Genomic DNA, 24,605 nt, shown 5'->3' with positions numbered 1-24,605 from the left:
CTACAACTTAGATCTCTGAGTGTATTTTGCCTAGCGAAGGATTGCTCGGACATGTCAATTTCACATCATGGTGCTGCATTCGGAAGGAGGGCGCAGTCTTGGTGCTTCACACGCTGATCAACGTCGTAAAGTGCATTGCACTGCAGAGAAATGAGTCAGCTCAGCTCGCCTCGAGGTGACTGCAATTTGCAGTTAGTATCCTTACGGTTATTGCGTGACGCTGCAGTATCTAGAGATATGTGTCGCGCAAGTGATGAGTGGGCACTATGAGAGCAGGCATGCCTGGAAGATTGCTCTGTATTGAAATCTTTGTCGTAACGACTACAGTGAAATGGTTGCAGTTTAGGTACACAGCACAGTTAGGAACTGCGACACCTTCACGCTGAGTAAAGAAGAAATATTTTTTATGCTTAGTCGCATATTTTTCCTTAGCATGCGCTTGGCACATTTATTTGTTTGTTTGTTTATTCAAGTTACCCCTAAAGGCCCTCCAAAAGAGGGTATTACCGCATTTACACGATTGTAGCTCGACCCCCCCAAATAACATGTACTGAATCGCATGCTCCCGACAACGAAAGTTTATTGCCTGGCTGTACAACTCGTCTTCACTTCAAATCATGTATTCCGGCAATATGCGCGGCAAGCTTGGCCTCCAGCTCTGGACAGCATACCAACTGTATCCCTTGGAAACCTCCTTGCTTGGCATCACGGTTGAAAATGTTTTTTCGCTGCCACCGCCACTCCCACATAACCGCTTTAGAAGCTTCGAACTTGTGGCCCACAGCGCAGTTGTTTCTTCTGCATAAATGATAGCTTCCTCCTTGAACGCTGCACGGAACAAGCACCGAATGCTTTTTGGGCTGGAGAGTTCGTGATGAAGCATGTAGCCGGTCGTAAAGTCAAAAGTGCGAAAGCACAATGAGCGCGAACTCAACGAATGATCGGTGTCTGCTCTTCCATCAACCATTGACACTAACTGGAAGTGCCGCCATGTCACGTGACTCGACGCGAGACATACAAGAAGGGAGTGTCGCCGCAATTCGGAAAGCGGCTCTTCCATAAACTATCGACACTCCCGCAGCTGCAGTTTGTGCTGTGTAGTGAAAGTTAAAAATGACAAATTCTTCCTGAGAAGCACGCGCAGTAATTGAATGTTGCACTTAAAGCCGTAGAGCAAATAAATTTGCCCTAGCCTCCCTGATATTGGTATGGTTTTTGGCTTGCTCTTATTAACAGTGCCAAGGTTTGGTTTCGATTGTAAGTTGACCCCAAACTTTGAATTTTCGAATTTTAAAAAAGGAGTCGACTTGCAATCATGTAAATACGGTACATGGGGAGTGACACTATCATAATTGCAATACAGTTAGCAAGAACAAGTACAAGAAGCATTAATTAAACATCAGGCATAACATCTGAAGGAGGAAAGAAAAACAGCAGCAAAATATTGTACACATTTCCATCGCAGCAAAGTAGCTCTTGGAATTTTTCAATTTCAGTTTCTGTAGCGAGGAATGAATGAATTGGCATAACAAGATGAATGACACTTTGCGCATTAAACTTTGAAAGCATGATCAAGTCGTGGAAGTATGACATGAGGTGACTGAAACAAATCACTGTGAAGTAATGGATGGTGATAAAGCCTTTTGAGAAGTGTTAACAGAGCACGTTTACGACAATGCGATAAGTCTTTCAGTTCAGTACGTTTTTTACTGCTGTAATGCTTGTGAAAGGTGAGTAGTCTGAAAATATAAAATGCACAGCACGGTTCTGCAAGGATTCGATGTTGGCAATAACATAGGCTTGATAAGGGTTCCAAATAGCCATTGCAAATTCATTTTTAGCGTTTTGTTATATAATAGTGTGAAGCTGTTATGTTATGCGTGCCTCTCGACTGGCGTGTAAAGCTTTTATGTCACAAATTAGAAAGTATTGGAACCAAGTTGATCGGGTTTCTTCTACAGAGCAGCGAAACTGGCATCAGCCATTGTGCATCTGCCAGTAGCGTTATCGGGAGGTTACTAGGGGCTTTCGCATAGGTACTCCATAAAGGCCCTTATTCCCCCTCCCCCCCCCCCCCCCCCTTCCCCCTGCCATTTTATGTGTGTGATATTCACTGAAGAGTGAGAATATCGTAAGTTGACTGAATAAAAACAATATAGTCGCAAATGTGCTTCGGCAAAGTACAGAACTTTGTTGGCACACTTATTCCTTGTAGCGGACTTGCTGTGGGGTCTTGGTGTCCATAGCATTTGGCTGGTGAGCTTGATGTCATGGGATCAAATCATTCATGCTCATGGTGGCTGCACTTCAGTAGAAGCGAAGTGCGAAAACTGAGTGGGAAAAAAAGAGTGCAATGGCAGTAGTAGGCTGTGATGTTTGATTGTGCGAGCATTCTTCCCTGCACTGGTTTCTTTTTCTGTTTTCACCTGACTAGCGTTGCGGTGAAGGCGGAACCCGAGGCACCTGGACCAAGTAGCCAAGCATTTAAGGTGAGCAGTAATTTCATTTTATAGTGGCGCCAAATCGGAGGCTTTTAAATACCCCAAGCAAAATCTAGTCTTGCTTGTGGAGCAGCTGCACAGCAGCACACAGCGAGGAAGACAATGCCGATTGGGAGGTAGACGCCCGTAATCTCGATCTCCCGTAGCGGGAAATGTAGCTCGGGATTTAATTGGCGACATATGTGTGTTTCATTTCAGCGCGGTACAAGAAGCCACAGGCTACTGCAGAGGTGCAAAATCTGTGGTGTAACACCGATTTTCCACGGTATTAGAATTTTAGCCAGAATGATCTGCATTTTATTTATTTTTTTGCGCATAGGTAAAGAGCGCGTGCCAAGAACTTTTATTGTTGGTGAATGGTGCCAGGAATGTAATTAGTTACGAAGACTTTGCAGTGTATGATGTGGAAAAGATGCAACTGAAAACACCTTTCACTGAAAGGCGGTGAGATGAAATAAAATGAAGAGAAAAGACGGAGCAGAGGTTGTAATTGTTTGCCGACTCTCTTGGGGCAGGAACCAGCCAAGCGTTACCTGAACTGCCCAGCGGCCATGACGATTGCCCTGCTTCAAAAGTTTCTTCGGATGAAGTACAGCATCAGTGCTAGATACAAGGTGGGTGGATCAAAAAACATTGTTCAAACCACTTAATGGACCTTGTGCCAGTCGGGTTTTCGCAGTACTTACTCGCGACGCCATTTGTGAGCTGTATGTGCAGAGTTCACTCTTACCCACCCACAATATGTAAAGCCTCATCACTGTTGGCTGCTTGGAACAGTATGCCTTTTTCATTTGAAAATAACATCCCTTCAAGTCAATACCGTCTTGTGACTTTCATTCAGGTAAAGGCATCTCTACCTTCAAAGGGATAGCTCTAGTTATTGCTGATATTTCAGATCTACACCGTTTTTATTCTCTTGGAATGTAAACGGTGTGGCTCTCTAAGAGTAGTTAACTCGTTAAGCTTACTGCACGCCCGTAGCTGAAAGCCAGTCTGATGCATGTTGTCAGAAACACTTCGGTAATTAGGTGGAGGTGTACCGTTGGAGACGCATTTGCAACAGCATTTTGCCAATAAATAGGACAGCGCACGATGCTCCTTCGGAATCGAGCTACAGCCGACGAATTGCGACTCCTGAGTGTCCTCATTAATTGGGATTGGAGGGAGCAGACTAATGCGTCCAAATTACCCAAGCGTTGAATTGTTGTATGCCCCTCCTCAAAGAATAAATAGCCTGCCAAAAAATGGCTCTATGAAAGTAAAAAATGGTTAAGTAAAAACCTGGGCACAAAGACCATTCTCAGTTTAGAATAAAACTGTGAGACAATGTTGACCTTTTGCAGTTCCATAAAGTGCCTTATAAGAAAAAGCTTAGTGACGAGGCAGTCACTGTCTCAAAGCTGTGGGCACAGCTAGCTAGGCTCATTCGCGCGGCTGGTAGCTGCCATCAGCGTGGTCCAATGGGAAAGCTCCTGAAATGTAACTGTGTGGCCGGACTCCCTCTGGGCGTATATCTAAGAAAGCCAGCAATTGTTGGTACACCTCCGCTATTATGTGCACATCAGAGGGGCTCAGTAAACAATAAGTGTGAAGTGTGAGCTAGAGGGGGATATTTTTAGGCGACCTCTAGTTCAGCTGGTCATACCGCCACATGGTGCCATATTTCAGTAGCCCGTCCTAAGCATGACTTATTAATGATGTTCTACCGTGTTACCTAACGTGGTGCACAGATTCGGAATTTGGAGAAGTGATCAAAATAGCCAGAAGCAGTTATGCGAGGGTACATGCTTGGAAGGGCAGGTTCACTGCTTGCGAGACCCTTTCATGAAATACGATTGCTTCTGAATATAGATGTTACTATAGCGTTGGAATTTTTGACCATCCTTAGGTGGACATACTGTACATGGATGACGTGCTCTGGAGTCACTACATGCTTATGGACGTTGCCTACATCTACTCTTGGAAGAGGGTGAGTGAACTTGAATATAAGCCTCGCAATTCTAGGTAGCGCGCGTGCGGCGATGTCATTTCGTGGGAAGTCGTCTCCGCGGCCGGACGCACTTTACTATAACCGATTTTTACCAAAAATGTCTTTACTCTATAAAAGGGTAAAATGTACAGTCATCTATCGAAGATGAACTGGAGGACTTTGCTTTCACTTCACTATATCCGAGTTTATTATAACGCGGTTCTGTACTGCACTGTAAAAGGAATAATCGCCCCCGACATGCAGGGTGCGTTAATTGCTTATAACGGAGAAATCTGGAGGCATTTCTTTGCTCTTGTATAAGAAGACTGCACCGCAGCTACGCTTTCGTATATATTGTTTACTACTAAATGTTTCCTCTGCAGCGGATGCCCAGCAAATGACTCTTAGGCCCTGCAGCTTAAAAGAGAGAGAAGATTGTAGATTCTAGTGAATGAGGATTGTGCCAGATTAAAGGGGCCGCTGTGAAAACTGCACATGAGCACGCAGGTGCTGAAGCTTGGCTCGCTCCACACACGCTCTTCCCCGGCTGTTGCTTGCCTTCCGGAGACAGGTGTCCAGGCGGCAAATGGGAGCCATTGCGGGGTGCTTGGGACACTCTGCACACGCTGGATGATTGCGACAGCCTTGAAACCTCTCGAATCTTGCAGAAGTGTGTTGGGTTTGCAGGACATGTTTTACAAGCAACAGACAGCCGTTTTGATGTCGTGGCATTAAAGGTCCCATTCTTCAGAAAATCCGGCACCAGCATTGTTGGCGCCGGTGCTATGAGCGAGAAATCGCAAGCATGATAACCACAGATAGTGATTGGAAGTGACATGGTCAGGCACTGACTGGACATTGGGTTGTGTGACGTCACGAGATGTTGCCATGTTGGTAGGTGCTGCGAACTCTGGATGTGTTGGGTAGTCTGTCGCGTAACTTACGACACTGTGCTAATGACTGTTTGTATAAGGGAAGCAACAAATTAAAAGACTTGATTGAGCGAATAGTAAAGGGCATGTACGCGAACACACGGGCTGGCAGCCAATGGGAGACATTAAAGCATTAAAGCCAGGGAATGTTGCAGACTCTTAGTTTTCATTTCACAAAATATGCCAGTTCAGAAAATTGAAGCCCTAACTCATATCCTTAGGTTTCGTCCACTCACTTCAACAATGACCTTTTTTTTTTTATTGAGCGTCACGTTTTCTTCTCTGCTTGCAGGACGTCCCATTGCAGCTGTTCTACCGCGTGTTAGAAAATTTGCCCAAGCCAGCCGCGCAAGTTGCGTCGCATGTCGAGGTGCGGACATCAGCGTCCAGCTTGGCACACAGCGTGCCGCAGCCTAGCGGTGGGTTCACGTCACATGTCACTCCGTCGAGCATCGACACCAGAGGTCCAACCACTGTGGGTCAGAGGTGAGTGATTTTGGCACTCTTGCTGTGGCAGAGCCCTCACTTTGGATTCATGCGTAATGGTTGGGGTCAGAGAATAGATTAGGGTGGAGCGCATATGACAAGTACTCTCGCAGATTATGACTGGCAACTTAACAGTATCACTCAAGAGGAAAGTGTATAACAGTTGCATTTTACCTTCACCTATGGGGCTGAAACATGGAGGCTAACGAAAGAGGTCGTACTTAAGTTGAGGACGAGGCAGAGGGCTATGGAACAGAAAGTGGTATGTACAACGTTAGGAGGTAGGAGTCGTGCAGAGTGGGTCAGAGAAATAACTCTAATTAACGACATTCTAGTGGGAATCAAGAAGAAGAAATGGGCATGGGCAAGGCATGTAGTGCGAAGAGAGGTTAACCGATAGTCGCTGAGGGTAACAAATTGGATACCAAGGGGGGGGGGGGGGGGGGGAAGCGTAGCAGTGGGCGGCAAGAAGTTAGGTGGTTGGATGAGGTTAAGAAGTTGGCAGGGGTCAAGTGGATGCAGCTAACGCAGGACTGGGTTATTTAAGAGTAATATGGGAGAGGCCTTCGCCCTGAAGTGGGTATAGTTAGTCCGGCTGCTCATGATGATGATGTAGTCAAGCCTTTCAGCCCGGTTCATTCTGGTTGAATCTGTGCAGAGCCTAATGCACTTAGTTTAGGCTGGCCACCAGCACGGAGGATTTAATAGCGATTGATGAGTGATTGTGCCATGGGGTTGAAAGCATGCATTTTTGCTGTTGCCACCAGGTCTTGATTAGCCTGTCACAGTAATGCAAGAGCATTTAGGGAAATTATACCTTTTGTGAAGAAATTGTAAATTGCGGAGCTTAAGGGTGCAGCCTAGTCCTAAGACAGTTTTTTGCCTATTTGCGGGCAAATTCACACCAGATATTCAGTTTGCACATTCTTGTGCCTACTCAAAAACTGCAAATGTTTTTCTCGTGTGGCAGACAGTGCTAGATATATCAAGGAAAGTATGTATATCGTTAGAGGAAGCTTGGTCAGTGGGAAAGATTCTTTTTTTAAAGTCATCTGTAGTGAACAGGGAGTGTGAAGATGTGTAAGCTAGTCTTCAAGGGTGATTTAGATGAAAGGTACAACTTGTACTTTGTCACCTGTGACAAACGATTTATCTTAGGATTTGCTTCAATGAGTAGTGGTTCCAATTTGCCACTATTGCAGAGCTTATTGTACGTTTGTGCCTTTAGTATTTAGCCTGTGTCAAATTGCGGCCTCGACACTATGGGAACACAGTTGAACTTTATTGAGGCACCAGCTCATCATTATCTTAGCTTCATCCTCTGCAGGACCAGGCTATTTCCCATTGCCTTTTCACTTAACCCTGTCCCTTTTCAACATCAGGTACCTAATCTCCCACAAACCTCCTAATCTCATCTTCCCTCTTAGCTGGCCCCACTACAGTAAAGCCTCGTTTATTCGGATCTCATTAACTCGGAACTTCGGTTAACTCAGACTCGCTGCGTGGCCCAGGTAAGACTGTGTATAGTTCAATGGCGGCAGACACTCATTATCCCGGAGGTATTTACCCGCATATCAGTTAACTCGGAGAACTTCGAGGATGAGGGCTACCGACCTTCCTGTGTTACTGTGCGATATAGCATGGATATGCATCCACAGCGGACGAGCAACGAAAACTTATGCGAGGCGAGTCAGTCTGCGCGCTGCTCGGCAGAAATGAGAAACAGCGGCAAAAAAAAAAAAAAAATGCTGAAAAGCATGAAATGTGGTGACGATGATTGCGGATCATGTGAGCAGTGGCTAGGTGGCGTCGGTGACCGCGCGCTTCAAAGAGAGAAGCCTTATCATCATCGTCATCATCAGGGCGGCGAGACTATTTGTATTTTGCTGTCAAATGACTGTCACTGCTGTTCCGTGGCTGCGATGGCTACACTGACTGCACAACTCCCGATTGTTTGTGATGTGACGGTGACACCAAGCGAATCATGAAGATAAGCGCCCATTGATGGTGACCGCTACTCCAGTGAAGCGACGACGATGTCGCCATCGCTGGCATGCTGACCGATGACGACATGTTTATTGCAAGTTATCGATGAAGACGGAAATTGTTTTGACGATTAAAAAGTCATGAGCAGCCCCTGCCGCAATGTCGCACTGTGCAAGAGGCCGCCGAGCTCTCACTGTACTGGGGGAATTTTGCGTCGAATCACGCGACAATGAGCGTGCGCACCACGGCTTGATGGCACTGAAAAAAATTATTGCGAAAATTTCAATCAAGAAACAAACAAAAATAATGCATTTATTATGAAATAAAAGTGTATGCTCAGTACATTTTTTTGTTGTTTTCGATAATCCGGAATTCGGTGAACTTGGACATGTTTGCCGGTCCCTTGCGATCCGGATTAACGAGGTTTTACTGTACTGCGTTTCTCTTTGTTATCGATAGTCTCATTGCACTGCATGCTCTGCCCATACCAATTTCTTTGTTTCAGCTAGGGTATTTGTAACTGGTAGTAAATACAGGTTTAGTAAGTGGATTTCTTTTTTTTTTTTTTTTTTTTTTTTTTTTTTTTTTTTTTTTTTTAGGTGGCAAGGTTAAAGTTAATAGGGCACTCATTATAGCTCTTAAGGGGGAACCCATGTCTTTGCGGCCAAAAATCGGTCAGAAAATCAGATTTCCAATCTCGTTTTCGCGATTCTGAAATCTTTCTGCAGCTACCTCCAAAGTTTCATTGAAAAATACCGCCTAATTTGCGCATTATAGAGTTCTAAAGACGGTCTGCACGTGTGGCCTTTTATATTGAGGTCAAATCGCGCCGAATTTCGTTCGGCCGTATATAGAGAAGTACACGATCCAGGGGTATAACTTGGTCTCATTCGAAAGATAGCGATTCATACCATTCCTATGTTTCGGTTGGCGACCATGACTGAGCCCACCGAAGCGCTAAACAAAGGAACAAAATTGCGTGAAACATGGCTGCTATTGTTCTCCCACCGCACGTGGGCGAAATAGCGGCGTCGACTGCTTGTGGTCTGGCGTCATTTTGAGAAGTTTTGCGCCGTTCCCTGGTTGTGACCACAACGTGAAATGTGCAATATTTAGATTCGTGCTTCGTTATTAGCCTAAAAAAGTAGCGAAATGAGATAAACACGTCGGGGACGCTGCATCGTCGCATCTGGTTACCTGCAATCAATGACAAAGCGCTAACGCTCTGCGTCGAGTCCGCGATGGCCTGATAATGGCGTAGCATAGCCGGTCATGCTCAGCACGACAGCGAGGGGCGGACACGACCTTGTCGTGGCAATTCCTGCCGTGTACAGGCACCTTAACTGTGATGGTGCAAATGAACAAGTGATGCCTAAGCAGCTTTCAATGCGGGGTAGATCGCGCTGAGGCAGTGCCACGACCGGCCGCTGCAACAGTCACGAAACGGCGTACCAAGACACGCGGAATCTCAAGCTCTGTCCAAATAAACTTGCTTCTGAATGTTACGTGGTGCAAGATGAGCAATGAGCCCTTATCACTAGTTAGTTGCAGGCCGACTGCGTTTACAGCATAACGTGAGAATGGCGATCGCGTGCCAGAACTTAGCAGCAATTTTTGTGGAGGTCGTGATGCAATCGCACTAGCCTTGGTTGCGGGCTCTGGACCATTCATTCCGTTCGTCGGCAATTTCATCCTTTCGAGGGCAATTACATCGATAGTAAATCATGCATTGACATCGGAAGCCAGTCAGAACCCACTTTAATGAGTTACTATTAGCTTTGATGCTTCAAAAATATGCCAATACATTTTTCTTCAATTTCTCAAAACTGCACTTTTCACACATTCGGAATTTTGGAGGAGCGATGTTTCTGGTTCTATATCAACTATTGCTATGATTCTTTTCTTGCTAGGAAGATAAACTCATTGGCTGTGCAATAATTAATATTAGTCCTAAGCTACCAGCTGGCTAAGAAAATTTTCAAAATAAATTATTTTTCTGAGTTGCCAAAACGAACATTTCCTTTTTCAAGTTTGACGAGCTGTAACTTTAATGCAAATTATCCTAGAATATTCATTTATGCTTAATGCACTCCTTGGGGACTCTAGATCATTTAGAAATAAAAATCTTCTCCACAAGGTCTTATGTTTAATTACCAAGGCTCCTCTAAACAAAAGACATGCTTTCTTTGCTGTATCAAAAACTATTTCCTGTAAAAGAAAAATGTTTGCAGTTTTGGAATCGGAATATTAAAATGCACGAACTCTGAAAGTTTGATGTAAATCTATTCATAAATAGAAAAATTAAGTTTAAGACCAGGGTTCCCGTTAAGGTGAATTTCTTGTGTTTTATAAGGTTTAGTTCTATCGCATGCTCATTAACTTGGATATGAGCAGACTGGCATCAATTAGCTTGGACGAGGGGTCACGTGGAGGTACAGCGACCTGCAAAGTCAGTGATCATGTCATGCAAATAAATCTTCGACCTGAAACCTGCCGCGGTGGTGCAGTGGTTAGAGCGCTTGGCTGCTGTGCCTTAGGATGCGGGATTGAATCCCAGCCTTGGCGGCCACTTTTCCACAGAGGCAAAAAGCAAGGCGCCCATGTGCAATTCGATGTCAGGGCACGTTAAAGAACCCCAGGTGGTCGCAATTTCCGGAGCCCTCCACTACGGCATCTCTCATAACCTGAGTCGCTTTGGGACGTTAAACCACACAAACCAAATCAAACCATGAACCCGAATTGCATTCAACAGTGGTGCCTACACACCTCAGAACTGCGCACTATATGACAGGCACAACGACATATACTATGGTGAGGCTGCCCAAACTAATAAAAAATAATATGCCTTTGCCCATGCCACTAAGTACAACGGGCACGACAGTCAAAAGTAACCGATTGACAAAATATAATCCAGCAATGATAGTTCATTTCACTTTCTTACAATTCATGTCACCCCATCTCGCGAACACTGTTTTGGGCTAGACTATTATATTTTAGCTTTAATTTGAAATGGCTGCACGTCGTTGTAACAACGCCTACAGGCATATTTCTCTATCTTGCATCCACGTGCTTCCTGCACTCCTCGAGTGTATGCGAGGAAACAGCCTGAAAGCTTGACAGGGCCATTTGTGAGTGAGCACTGCTGTTACTGCATCATTGCACTGCAAAAAGAGCTGCAGAAAGGATTAAGTCTGGGCGAGTTGGTATGTGTTCATACTGGAGAACAGCGCAATAAAGGCGGGACAAGGACGAAACAAGCGCTGACTATCAACCAGGCTTATTGAAGGACGGTAAGGGAAATGTATACAGAAAAACAAAGCAATGAAACAAAAAAAAAGTGGAAAAAAGCATAAAAAACAAATCTGTCACATGGAACACGTCACGTTGCTGCTCATTGTGCCAAGTGCAAATGTAAACATGAATGGGAGCATGAAAGGAAATTGGAACAAAATGGCGGGCTTCTGCGCACAAAGTTCCGCTACAAAAAGTGCAAATGCACACCTGAGTACAAGAATACCAAAGTTCTTTTCCGTCATAAAGACAAGGTGACACACGAAATAATGGACGCGCATTACATTCACAGGCCAATGCGTTGGCAATCCTTCCCTGGCATTAAGTGACAAGGAAATAGCATATATCGCCTCCCATGTGGCAGATTTGATTTTCATGGCTACTTTTTTTCCATTGTCTTCTTGTTTCGTTGCTTTGTTTTTCTGTATATACTTGCCTTACCGTCCTTCAATAAACCCAGTTGAGTCAGCGCTTGTTTCGTCCTTGTCCCGCCTTTATTGCGCTGTTCCCCAGTATGTATCAGTTCTTCGACACTCCCGACAGTGTGTGCAAAGGAAAGCGCTTTACGGAACAGTAACAATTGTCACTGTTATTTAGTTTTTATCTCTGATGTATACACAACCATATACTAGCCTTTGAGATAAAATTACTCTGATGCAAACGGTTTTGGGCAGTTTTGTAGGGTCATTCAAAATTCTTTCTAATAATTTGAACTGTTGGACACTGTTTGTGATGTAACCTCTTGCAACTGCTACTGCCAGCTCATCTTGTTGAGCTAATTCAAGCCATCCAAGTGGCATACTGGCAATTGACTGTGGCAGTAAACCAGTCAGCTGTGAATAATTACAGTATGCTCAGTTCCTACAATAGGTGAGTGAAGAAAAGAGCGACTCGAGAGTGTACTCAGAGGAAACGTCATGTGTCAACCTTTGAGGCATTCATAAACACTCGTAGAAGTAGTGCCATTAATGAAGGCATCACAAGGTCCTCAAATTGGCTAGGAAATTGGCATTGCAGTTCATTAACCTGATTGGTTATTAGTGATAGCAGTGGCGTGTAGCAAAACTAGTGCACTTGTAATGGGTGGGAATAGCTGCAATGTGTTCTGTTAAAATGGTAGTCGCAGAAAGTAGTTTTTCTAATGCAGCACTTCTGTGTCAGCTCGCTTGCGTTCAGATATCCACGGCATGCTCCAAATAGATAAAAGTCGTCCTAAAATAATTTCTTTTTTTTTTCTGCATGCGGCTGTGCTTACACCGAAGATTATCAGTCTTTTTAAGCCTCGGGGAACCGAATGGCTTTAAAGATGTGCTGCTTTGAGTTATGCCACATGTCTTGTTTGCATTTGGTCAAACATGAAAGCAAAAAAAAAAATGTAATAATAATAAAGCATACATTTACTCAGCCTATTTAAAAAAGATCAAATTGCATTTTAAAAATGGCTGCTTTCATGATGAAACTGTTGGCTGCTGTAGCCTGTAAGTAAATACACTATGGTCAGTTCTGAAATGAAGAGGGCAAAAAAAATAAAGGTGAAGAGCATTGAAGCATGCATGTAATCAGGTACTTGGTAACCTGAAAAGCATTTAAAAGAACTCCAGAGTCTTGTAGAAACCCAGATTAAAAAGTCTGGTCTCAAACTGAAGAGTGGCCCCCTTTTTACTTTTTTACTTTTTTTTTTTTCTTTTGCAGTGCCAGTGTAGTGCAAGACAGCAGAGGTTGCACAAAGGAAGCTCCCTTGCTTGACCCCGCAAAGTTCATCGACAGAAGTAAAGCGCCAGCTACGGAAACCCCGGTGACAAAGCCCTGTGGAGCCAATTCTAGCGTCACGGAGATAGAAGTACAAAACAAACCCAACCCTGCACAACAGAGTTCGGGGCAAAGGGATCCAGCTGTTGTCACGGCCACACCAGTGGAAACCCAGGCAGCAGCAACAATTACCGAAGCATGCGCAAAGATGTGCAGCATTCAACAAGTACCTGACACCATCGACGGAACCTCCAGCAGAGTCAACGTGGCGGCTGCGAAGACTTTGGCTGCAAATTCAAGCACTGCTGCGGAGACTTTGGTTTTAAAATCAAAAGTGGCAAGGCCAGACTTACTGAAAGTGGATACTGCAAAGATGCCGACAGTGGGCTCTGCTTTCTTTCCCGGACCAGTCGACACAGTGGGTGCGAGCAAGTTGGCAGCTACAAGTCGTGACGGAGGAGGCAGTGTGTTGAAAGACGCTGCATTGTGCAGAGCAGCGAAAGTACCTGCCGAACTCGGAAAGAGTCTGACAAGGAGCGATGATGAAACGGGGAAAGGAGTGACAGAACATATGGCCCTTGAAACTTCGTTGGCAGAGCAGACACCTAGCAAAGTGGATGCAACGGGGGATGCCACTGTGGCCAAAGCAGGTGCATCCGTTGGTGGTGGTTCGAGTGCCAGAACGGCAGGCTTTGTCATGAGAAGCCAGCCCAAAGCTATACCACCACTAAACGGCATTGACAAGGGGCTGACTTGCGGCTTGGTGAAGAGTGTAACGGTGAAGAATGACTCGACTGATGACGAAGTTGTGAAGAAAGTAGAGACCTTGCATGGGACGACATGCCCCGCATCTCCAGACGTTGGAGCTATCGTGGAGACCAAGAAGGTTGAGAATGAACCAGACACTGAAGAGGTACAGACGTGTATAAGCCGTGCTGCACAAATGGCAAAGGCCAAGATGAATGCCTTGAAAGCTGCTGCGGCCTTACTAAAGGATAGTAGTCAGACAGAGAAAGACACTAAAGAGTCTGGAGGTCTTTCGGTTACGCTGAGGGCCAACAGGATATCCTTCAGAAGCAACAGTGAAGGCTCAGCTGACAAGCGCCCCCAGAAGACTCCATCCAATCAGGGAGACGCGGTGCCCAAAAACGACGCGCCAGCTTCAAAACCACCCACTAGGGCAGTGACTCCTCCGCTGCCTGTCATTCCTTCGTATCTGACCTTGAGCAAGTCACATCCTTCACTGTTCCACACATCTCCGCGAAAGCGCGGTCGTCCAAAGCTGGCAACTGTGAACAGTTTGAACGAGGAGATCGAGCGGGCTCACATGGCTCGAAGTAGCGAGTTGGCCGCTACTGCCACTGACAGGTCCAAGCCGCCCCCAGTCATCCCGGTGATTACAAGCCTCAAGATCAAGCCCATTCCTCCTCCACCTCCGCAGTCAGACGCAACACCACTGTCCTCGCCAACCGCGCCAAGAGAACAACCCGAGCTGCGGCCCCGATCAAAGAGCCAAGGAGACGCCTCGGAAGAGAAGTCTGATGCTGAGGACTCAATGGGACGCCGCAAGAGTAGGCGCAAACGTGGCTCTGCCGAGTCGAAGGCAGTGGCGACGGAGCTGAAGGACCTGAGCTTGGAGAAAGGACAGGCAGCAACACAGGAGCCTCTTCAGAGCCTGGCAGGTGGCATGCCCAGTTCCAGGCCTCCTCCCAAGCAGGAGAAGATAACACTGCGAGTGACTCGCGATGAGAAGTGCAACCTGAAGGTGGAGAAGCAGCTGCGTCCTGCAGTCGTCTCCGAGACTCTTCACGATTCGGGGTTTTGTGAGGATGTTGAGTCATCAGTGCCTTCTCCCGTGCCCGACACCAAGCAGAAAGGGGAGTCGCCAGGGGCAGCGGCCAAGGCTGCACAGCTGCCTTTGCACCAGGAGATAGTGTCGAGCACCAGCAAGGGGCTTGAACAAATTTCTACCTCCCGCCACATACACCATGGGACCAAGAAGGACTTGCGCAAGAGCAAGCGAAAGTCTGTGGAAGAATGGGTTAACGAGCAGAGCAAGTGGGTTCGGACACACGAAGTGGAGGCAGCGAAGCACGAGGCGGTCATTTCACCACCTGACTTAAAGACCGCAGCAGTTAGTCAGGATGCACCTTCGAAACCCGGTGCCTCTCAGGTGCCGAAAGAAGCGCCTGCCAAAGTACAGCGACGAGGCCGCAAGCGAACGAATCCTGTTAAGATCGAAAAGCCAGTGCCCCTGGCTGATGCTCAACAGGAAAATTCCGCAGCTGTCTCTGTGAAAATTCAGAGTTCTTCTGCGGAGACTGTAACTCCTCCTCTACAGTCTCCTGTTGAAAAAGAGGCGGGTGCAGAGGTGGCATCTAGAAGCAGCAGTCACAGCCCCAAGGGAAGCGGCAAAAACAAGCAGGAGTTTGATCACCCAAAAAAGTCTCCAGAGCTTGTCATCCCCAGGTACATTCCTAACGCAGCCACCAGTGTGCCACTCACAGTCACTCATGCTCGGAACAAGCGCCTTCGAGAATCCGACAAGACCTCTTCCTCTTGCCTCGACCTCTCGGCTCGCTTGGGCGGCACGGGTAGTGAATCATCGCCTGAGAAGGATTCGGAGAAAAGCAAGTTTTTCAAGGAAGCCCTGAACCTTTCTATGAAAGAAACTGAGGCGGCGCCATCACCCGCATCAGAAAAACAGTGTTCCTCGTCAGAGGTGCCATCAAAGTTACTGAATGATGGCACGAAACCGTCATCTCGGGAGTCGCTTAACACATCACCAGCTTTGGAGGCTGAAGGCAAAGTGGTCACAAAACCCGACCCTTCCCAACTGGACCATGGAACTGTGTCACAATTGAAACTTAATCCAGCTGCCGAAAAAATTCCTTCATTGAACTCGTGTCAGGCTCCGAAAAATCCGCAGGGCGGGATACGAGTAAGCGGACCATCTTTAGGTCAAGAAAGCAGTGTCGACTCCTCTCGCAGCGTAAAGGGCAGAGCACAAATAACAGAAGAGCGCATTTCGCCCAGCTCTTCTCCACACCAGCCGACACCACTTGGTAACAGCCTAGGGAACATGTCGCCAAAAAACAGGCCTCCAACGCCATCCTTGGAGCCAGGAGTCAGAGCAACTCCCACTGTGGCTGCTACAACTGTTGAGAAGCACCTGTTAGAGCACTCACCCAAGTCCACGGAAGCTCACGTCTCCAGCAGCATATCACCAAGCAGCACTGTTGGCTGTGAAATTCTGCCGCGGATCAATGAAACCGGTGTCTTTAGGCTTGAATTCCCGGCAGTAGAAGCTACTGAGGAAATGCCAGCACCTGAAATGAATTCCCCCACGGAAACAGTTGTACCAGAAAAAAATGCCGTCGAGCTTCCAAAACGTCGTGGCACACCGCCTTTTGTCACAAAAGAAATGTCCGAAAGCGTTCGAAATATTGTTCTCGTTCAAGAAAGCATGATGGAGCTTCGTCAGGGGACTCGGAGGTTATCTGGCAGCACAGTGGAGTCAAGAATAACAACACCTGAAAAAGTGCCACGAACAAGCTCAGTGTCTCCGTCTAAAATGAAGGTCACAGCGCCAGATCATTTTCTAACCTTAGGCCTAAAAGATGGCAGCAGGAACAACATGAAAAATATCCCGGGTGTTCCTTTGGCACATTACAGGCCGCAGTCATTGCAGAAGTTTCCACTGGCAAGTAGCCAGAAGATGGAAGCAACTGTGGACACTTTCACACAAGATGTCACTGTTGGGCCAAGTGTATCGGTAATCGATTCCTTGCATGACAGGCACCCAAAAATTTCTCAGCCTCTTAAATCACAAACAAATTGCCTGCCACCATTTGATGGTGTGCCACTGTTAAAGACGTCTCCTGGGGCCTGTTATCCGGACGGAGAGAAATCCAGTCCACTGAGAAACCAAGCTGGACAGGTGCCAAAAGCTCCGAGCCCAGCAAGGTCTCCACTTTTGGAAGTGAAAAGTTTAAGTCCTCTGGGCCTCTGCAGCATCAGTAGTTCCTCCAAGACAGCAGACGTCACTGCTGGCAGACCTCAGAAGGAGAGGAACCTGTGGTGCCCCGCGGCTGACGTCTTCTCTTCAAAACAGCTGGCTCAAGAAGCCGCCCTTGAGAGGATTGCCGTAAACAAAATTGTCTCACCGAGTGAAGCTGACATTCGGAGGGTTGCTGCCGACAAAAGCACCTCAGCAGAGGAAGTCACCCATCAAAGAATTGGTGCAAACAAGAGCATTTCGATTGGACAGGTGAAAGAAGCAAGTATGCAGGCGCCACACAGAAACCAGCAGAAATGCATGCTGGACGTTCCGCAGGTGCCTAGATCTCTTTCCGTTAGCATCGTCGCGCGTAACATGCCGGCGAAAGGCCATATACAGGCGGCCCAGGCATTACATTCCTCGAACCATCCCGTAGATTGTTTAAGCTTGTCGCGGCAGTCAAGTGTTGGCGGCAAGTATGTAGATTTTGTTGCTAAAGAAGCACTGCCACAGTATGGGGGCACAAGCATAGATGGCAGGCTCCTTGGGTGCAGTTCCCTGTTGTCACACACACACCCGGAGCTGTCCATAATGTCAAAGAGTGACTTTAAGAGTGCAATCCACATACCAGCTTCACTAAGCGTCTACGCCGCAGCTCACCAGAAGGGCAGCTTGTCACCTCCCACCGTGTACAAATCAGCGCGAACAGTCCTACCAGAGGAAAGGGTCTCCCCAAGATTGCGGCTTGAGCAGCCTCGCGTTTCCCCTAGGCCTTCAGACAGAGTGCAGCAGTCTGCTTTGAAGGACGCCTGCCAACTTGCAGAAGGGCACCGGATCAGCTCTTCGAATGAAACGCGGGAAACTAGCAAACCTCACGGCAGCCGGGAGACTACTAGGATGCCGAGTTCCAAAGCCAGCGAGAACGTGTACCGAACAACAGTGGCCGAGCTGGACCTCTTCACTACGCTTAGCATCATCGAGACCATGAAAGGGAGGGCGACCGTGCACGACATCATCGACGACTACATCACCAACCTCGGCAGCTTCTTCTGCACCCTGGAGAGGGCACCCGCGGAAACGAGGCTTGCGGTGGAAAATGCGTTCTCTGCAAAGGAGAAAGTTCTTATTCGGGTTGTGAGGCTGCTTAAAAAGCTGACCACTGACTTGTCCTCGAGCCAGCTGACACGGGTGCTTGCTCTAGAGGCTTTAGTGGAAAGATTCCTGCTGCGATGTGGCCGGGGCCGCAAGGTGCCTCCAACGGCACCAGCGACATCGGAAGAGGCGCTCGTCACTTCGTCTGAAACGGGCTTCTCGAGCATGGGTGCTGCGTCACAGCAGCTGTACCTCGAGAGTGCAAAAAATGAGCCACCAGCCGTTGTAGGTCCAGAGCCAGACGTCGACACCATTGTTGTTTCCACTGTCGGCGCACACTTCACATGCAGAGAGCCACGGAGAAAGGCTGTGAAGCGTTTGAAGTGGAGTTTGAAACTTAAGGACCTGGTGGCGTTGAGAAGGAAGCCTGCCGTGCTGCCTGTGACTTTCCCGGTTCAGCCGAGTGTGTGCAGGAGGATTCATCTTAAAAGGTCGGGAGGCTGCTTTCCTTGCCGTCCTCTGCCTAGGCTGGAACATATACGGTGGGTATTGTCTTACTTTTCTTCTCTCTCTACGAGGCTGCATGTTTCTGGCATTTTTAGTGTGTTGGCATTAGAGTGCCCATTGTCGTACAAAGTGGGAACTGGATTGCACTGCATTACAGTGTGTGATCTCTTTTGGCGAATACTCTCAATGCGATCATTACCAGTCGTGGTTTGCTAGCAAGTTCAAGCGCTGTTCAGCATTGTAGTGGCAGCTTATTGGAGCCAGTACTGCAGATGATGCATCGGACAGTGCCGGTTCATGACACCACCGCAGCATTTGAACATGGCAGTCGCTGTCAATGGGAGGAGCTCTGCAGTCGCAGTTTCAGTCGCTTATTTCAAAATAAAGAATGTCTGTAGGGATATTACTCAGAATTTGGGAATAAAATAATAAGGTCTGGTATTCTCTACCGGAATATAGAACTGTGTGATATGATGGACTACTATGTCATGCCCCCTTTAATGGCTGTTAGGTGCACCTTTAAAGAAGCCTATAGTTTTTCGTAATGCCTTACAAAACCCTGCTTGGGTATTGAGTAAGAGGTGTTATGTGTTAGCTTTGATCATAAAGCACAATACTGGCAATACAAGCATTTAGTAAATTTAGAAAATTTACTTTAGTGCTGCCTTAACACTCACGTTGCCTGTTGTCGATATCAATAAGCAATTCATATGAGGCGGTGGGCTTGTTTGAGTACGCCAAAATGAGTTTTTGTTCCACGAATCCACGTGCTGTCAATTCTACCCCCTATTTTTACATTTTCTTACAATGCTAGAATGAGTGCAGGCTGTCAATAAGCATTTCCATCATCACTGAAAATTAAAATGTGGAATTCAGCTGAATTTTATCGTCTGTGAGGTTTGTTCGAAAGGGTGGAAGGAAGAAAGATCCCTAACCCAAGTTGCAATAGCTCTAACAGGCTTAAATCACAACTTCTTCATATCACCAGGGAAGTTGAAATGATGACCTGTGGACATGAAATACGACGGTTTCGAGCTGGTATTTGGGACAAGCAGGGCGGGCTGCGTTTGGTGGAAAGGGGCAACATGCCCTGTCGCTTCTGTCGTAAAGATGTCTTCATTAAGAAATGCTTATTAAGTGGCAGCGGCTGCTATTCCGGCTGATGCCTAATGCTCGTGAAACTTGGTTCAAGGATAGTGGAGCATCTTCATTTTTATGTTGGTTAGTTACCCTTATTAGCTTCATTTGTAAAGCAGGGATATGGCAATTACTGTTTCTAGATGATATCACTCTGAACAAAGATCCATGTTTTTGGCTAATGGTGCTTTCCGCTGGTCGACCGGAGCTGGGCGCCCGAATAGAAACAGAGCGACCTAAAGCCCTACAGAGCGAATCGGGCTTGGTCGACCAGGGGAGTTTGCAGAGCGCATGGCAGAAGTAATGCCAAGCCGTTTCAAGAAGTCTGAAGTCCTAGCCAAAATGTGTTGCGATTGATAAATAGGCGGGAGTGCGGTACTCTGCAACTTGCTTTCGCACGATTTTAACGGTGTGGACGTTTTTCGATAGACGCGCTTAGACATAAGCGCGAAAAAATGGTGATGCCTAGCGTCCTGTGTCGATATCTCTAAAGCCGCTAAAAACAAAAAGAATCTCGCAACGTCGGGAAGTGACATCGCCGAATAGAGCTTTCGAGGAGATCCGACTGGTCAGCGGATCGAGCTAGAGCGCCCCAAGTTGCTCTGAACGACCAATGAAATATGCGCAACTGATCTTGTCATCCAGTGGAAATCGTCATAAATTTCAGAATGTCCGGCATTGTGGGTCTTTTATTTTAGATGAGTTCTTAACATAGACGGCTAGAATATAGTGGTTTTTTCTACCGTTTACAGCTGTCTCCTGCCACAGCTTGCTGCCCCTGTAGGTCTACCGACCAAGAGCCTAGCAAGGCTTCTTCCCGTGACAAGTTTTCGTCTTCCTCAAGGCACTGTGATTGTGGACGCACTTTCCTCCTTGTTGACTGGACACCTGCCCTTTCTAGTCAACCGTGGCGTTCCCCGAAACGGACTACATTCTTACATGTCGGCGCAGTCTGTAGAAACAGTTTCTAGCACTTCCCCATTGGCATTGCAGGCCTACAGATACAGAGACCCAGGCTCCCATGATGTTGAGCACATGATATTGTCGGCTTTATCGCAGTTCCTGTCTGGCCAGCAGGAAACTGGTCCGTTGTGCAGATTGGAAGTGGCCTCGCATTTGGAAGACCGGCTAGATACTACTAGCCTTGTCCCCACCTACCATCAGCAGTCTAGAGAAAGACCGTACATGCATCGCAACCTGCTGCTGGTTGAAGCCACTGCTGAAAGTTCACTAGTCATCTCATCTCCACAGTCAAATAGCAAGCTTGTGATTGGGCCCAACTTTGACAGGCACCTGCTGTCGAGGTTGCTTGACAGGCTGAAGTTTATACCAAAGACGCAAGGTGCTGGTGCAAATTCCTGGATCAGCAGCGCAGCACGGAGAGCCGTCGGTGGCGGTAGCCAGAGGAGCTGCCGGATGTTGACGGGCTGCATTGGAGCACCTGACCAAAGATTGCCTGCGACACTCTGTGGCTCAGGTAGGGCTGAGCCATTAGCCAAGCCAGAGCCACTAGCTAAGCCCAAAGCTTCAGTGTCCAGGAGGTTTCTGCGGAAGCGAGCACTGGTTGCCAACGTTTGCAAGGCTCCCATTATTCCGAAGAGAAGGCGCTTAGCGAGCAGTCCCTTGCCTAGCGCTATGGAGAGTCCTGCAGCTCGACAGCAGCAACAGCAGCAGCAGCCTTCCATCGACGTGTGCCTGCCTCGTGAAGAGCAGGTCGTTCCCAAGGACTGTGTAGTTGTGCTGCACAGATTAGAGCTCCTCGATAACAAGGAGACACTGCTTAAGGAGCGCAGGAGCCTGAGGTGGAAAAGCAGCAGTGCCCAGCAGAAGAAGAAACCAAAGTTGTCTGTGTTTCCAGCTCTGTCGGGTGTCCAAAGGTAGTGGGGGCCTGATCATCTGGGCAATGTGTTCCCGGTTTGTTTTGTCTCTGTTGTAAAGAGAGCATATTCCTCTCCTTTCTCTCTGTGCACCTGTTTCACCGCAAGTGCAGTCTTTCCTTGCAATTTGTTTATCCCAGTGAAAGAGGCATTGGACATTGTTTAACACGTAGCACTGCTGATTTCTAGCTTATTTATGGTAAGGATCTGTTTTTGTTGTAAACATGTACAACGTGTACAGGACAAGGAGAGCTTTGTACATAGTGTATGATAAATAAATTTTTGTATAATTTAAGCTACATATTTTGCTTGTGTTTGTGTGAAGGGTGACTATGGTGGCACAGGTTGAGCCCTGACCAGCATACCACTAAAATGCAAGCTCTGTGTAACATCGGGAGGTCATAGATAATGTAATGAAATATAATGCTTAATGTGCGCTTGGTTATTACATACTAAAGACTGGAATGCTATGGCACTAAGACATTCAGCAGACACCTCCAATGTGTGCTGACCATTAGATTGCACACTGGTAATACCTGTGGTCGTTTTTAAAAAAAGTTGCTCATAAATTGTCGACTCACTGTCAAGTTTCGGACATATATAATGGCTAGCGCACAAGGAAAATGCACACAGAAGGTAGGGGGACAGGAAACTAGTCCCCCGACCTTCTGTGCGAGTCTTACTTGTGCGCTAGCTACTATGCTCGAAAATAGCCAACTAGTCCAATTAAGAGCCTTGTCAGTCACTCTCGAGAATTGGTGCGCTGCATGAACACTCAAGAGCCGTAACATTTAAATTGGGAGGTATTTCCAGGCCCATAAAGTTTCCATTTCTTGTACATTTTTTTATTCCCGAGGGGTTGTGAAAAATGTCACGAACAGGGCAGTCATTATTAGTCCTCGCTTGTAATCGTAGCGAGGGCTATCGCAGCTAGGAGTAACATCTCGTAACAATCAAATGTCATATGTCGCAGTTACAATGGTTATTATTAAACGGCCAAGGTATGTGACGTCGGACGATCGAGCGCGCCGTAACACGCAGTCTCGGACAGTCTCTCTGTCGACAGTTCTCACTTCTTATGGGGTCGGAAAGGCAGCAAACTCCCGAACATTAGATGTTGCACCACTGGAAACTTGCCCATGACCTCGGCCTTGTACATTTTGATCAATCCAGCGTTGATCTTGGCCCATGTCGGAACGGCGCTGATGTTCCACAACTGGTTTGAGTGCTCGTGGAACGGGCCGCTCTTGACTTTGGTGATGAACTCTATGCAGCCCATGAACATGTAATCCCGCGAATGGTTCTGAGCGAAACCCGGCGTTGGGAAGGACTTCGGCTGTATGATCGACTGTCCAATGAGCTGAGCGCTGCCCCAGACAAACGGCAAGAACTGATAGTCGTCGAGGCTCCAGACTCCGTGGCTTCCGGCGGGCTCCAGGCGGTACTCGAGCTGGAGACGACGCACCAGTTCCAAATACCTGTGAAAGACTGCCAGGATGGCGGCTTGCGAGTCTTCCTCAGTCCAGGCGCCCACCTTAAAAAGGCAGTAGAGGAACATGGCAAAGTTCATCTCGTGCCCCGTACCATAATCGATACGGGTCATATCACCGAAGCTGACTCTAAAGTAGGGCACGATCTCGACCAAAGCGGGATGCAGATTTGGAGGTAGCACTTCGCTTAGAAGTCGCTGACTCCCTTCCTGGAGTTTCTGGAGCCAGGTGCGGAAGGCTTTGTTGCCGAACCGCTGCGGTTGACTGACGGGAGGCGTTTCTTGTACCCAGCAGTCCAGCGTCTCCAGCACGGACAGCAGATTCAAAGTGACCTCCGACTTAATAAAGTCGTCGGTGAGTTTCTTACCCTTGACCCGCTCGTTGAGGGCGAGTATGAAGCCGACAAACTCCATGTACGCTTCGCTCTCGGTCCAGCGGTTCATTTCGGCTGGCGTCAGCACGCACGGCTGCGGCTCCTGGTACGCAGGTTCTTCTTCGCTTTCAGACATTTCGTGACGAGAAATGCTTCAAATGCTGAATGACTGAGGAGAGCTTAGGCTTGTGAAGTGTCAAGCAGATCAGTAATCGTCGTCGTAGGTCAATGGTCGTATTTCGATCTTGTGGGAAACATGGAAACACTATAGTGCCTAGAAACCATGCTAGAAACACTTTCACTTTTCCTCCATGGTGGGAAAAGTGAAAGTGCCGATGGCGATTAGTTAAATAGCGCGATAATTTTAGTACAGCCAACTGAGTACTTATCATAGTCTGCGAGACGAAAATCTCATACCCGCGTCACAAGAGAAATTTAACGTCACCGAATGACACTGTGTTAAATTTATTGCCATTTTTTTTTTCTACTTCTGCACTTCTGCACGACGAAAACTGTTATTTGCAAATGAAGCAATCGCCATCAACGTTATCGCGATGGGGCGACGTGCGCGCCACTCGCGGCGGCGAGCGCGTGTCTATCATGAAGGTACCAGTCAGTGCCTCCTTTTTCAACAAAGCAAAAGAATAGAACATTATGGTGGCGCCCCTTATGTACATGACGCCAAACTACCCTCCAAAGTAGAGATGTGCGTACTTTCCAAAACGGCACTATTTTTACCACTTATAAAATACTTTCTGCATTGTTAAAGCTTAAAATAGAATTCTAAAAAAGAAAAAAGGAAACCTACGAGGGTGGGCGTAAAGCTAGCACCACCACACAGTCGCTCAGTGTGAAACAGATGGGCAATCTCAATAGTATGGGAACGGGCGCGACGCTGCGAATGCTGCATGTACTGCAGGAGGCATTGCTAGAGCAGACGACGGCGCCCGCAATGCTGTGCCGTGCTGCGCGCGTCGTTACGGATGAGCCCTGCGCTTCTTTCTCGATCACAAATGCCGCATAAGAACAGCGGACACACTGCTGCGTTGTAAGCTGCAGCAATACTTACTTGAATTCGCCTGATGGAACAAAATTTTATGGTTTCCCATAGCGACATTTGGAGACGGAACGACAGCAGAGTTGGATTCGCCTTGCTCGTCGCGAAAAGTAAGTTTAAGCTCCGTTTTTTTTTGTTTTTTTTTTTACGCATATGCT

General features: G+C 47.2%; 1 protein-coding gene and 1 pseudogene across 1 annotated transcript in view; one reads left to right on the top strand and one right to left on the bottom strand.

Annotated features, from left to right (window-relative positions):
- LOC146175933 (uncharacterized) overlaps positions 1 to 21,828 on the top strand; it is a 38,256-nt gene extending 16,428 nt beyond the window's left edge. The window contains exons 7-12 of the mRNA XM_084582293.1: positions 2,435 to 2,489; positions 3,017 to 3,115; positions 4,390 to 4,470; positions 5,695 to 5,888; positions 12,858 to 18,548; positions 20,403 to 21,828. Coding sequence (XP_084438419.1) covers positions 2,435 to 2,489; positions 3,017 to 3,115; positions 4,390 to 4,470; positions 5,695 to 5,888; positions 12,858 to 18,548; positions 20,403 to 21,531 — 7,249 coding nt within the window. The 3' untranslated portion in view covers positions 21,532 to 21,828. The remainder of the gene's footprint in view (positions 1 to 2,434; positions 2,490 to 3,016; positions 3,116 to 4,389; positions 4,471 to 5,694; positions 5,889 to 12,857; positions 18,549 to 20,402) is intronic.
- A 464-nt stretch (positions 21,829 to 22,292) lies between these two features.
- Positions 22,293 to 23,543, bottom strand: LOC146175932 (serine/threonine-protein phosphatase 2A activator pseudogene; annotated as a pseudogene).
- Positions 23,544 to 24,605: the final 1,062 nt, after the last annotated feature.

The sequence above is a fragment of the Amblyomma maculatum genome, chromosome 10 (genome assembly GCF_055883805.1).
Source record: "Amblyomma maculatum isolate TAMU_Amacu chromosome 10, ASM5588380v1, whole genome shotgun sequence".
NCBI lineage: Eukaryota > Metazoa > Arthropoda > Arachnida > Ixodida > Ixodidae > Amblyomma > Amblyomma maculatum.
This window is presented reverse-complemented; position numbering and strand designations above follow the sequence as displayed.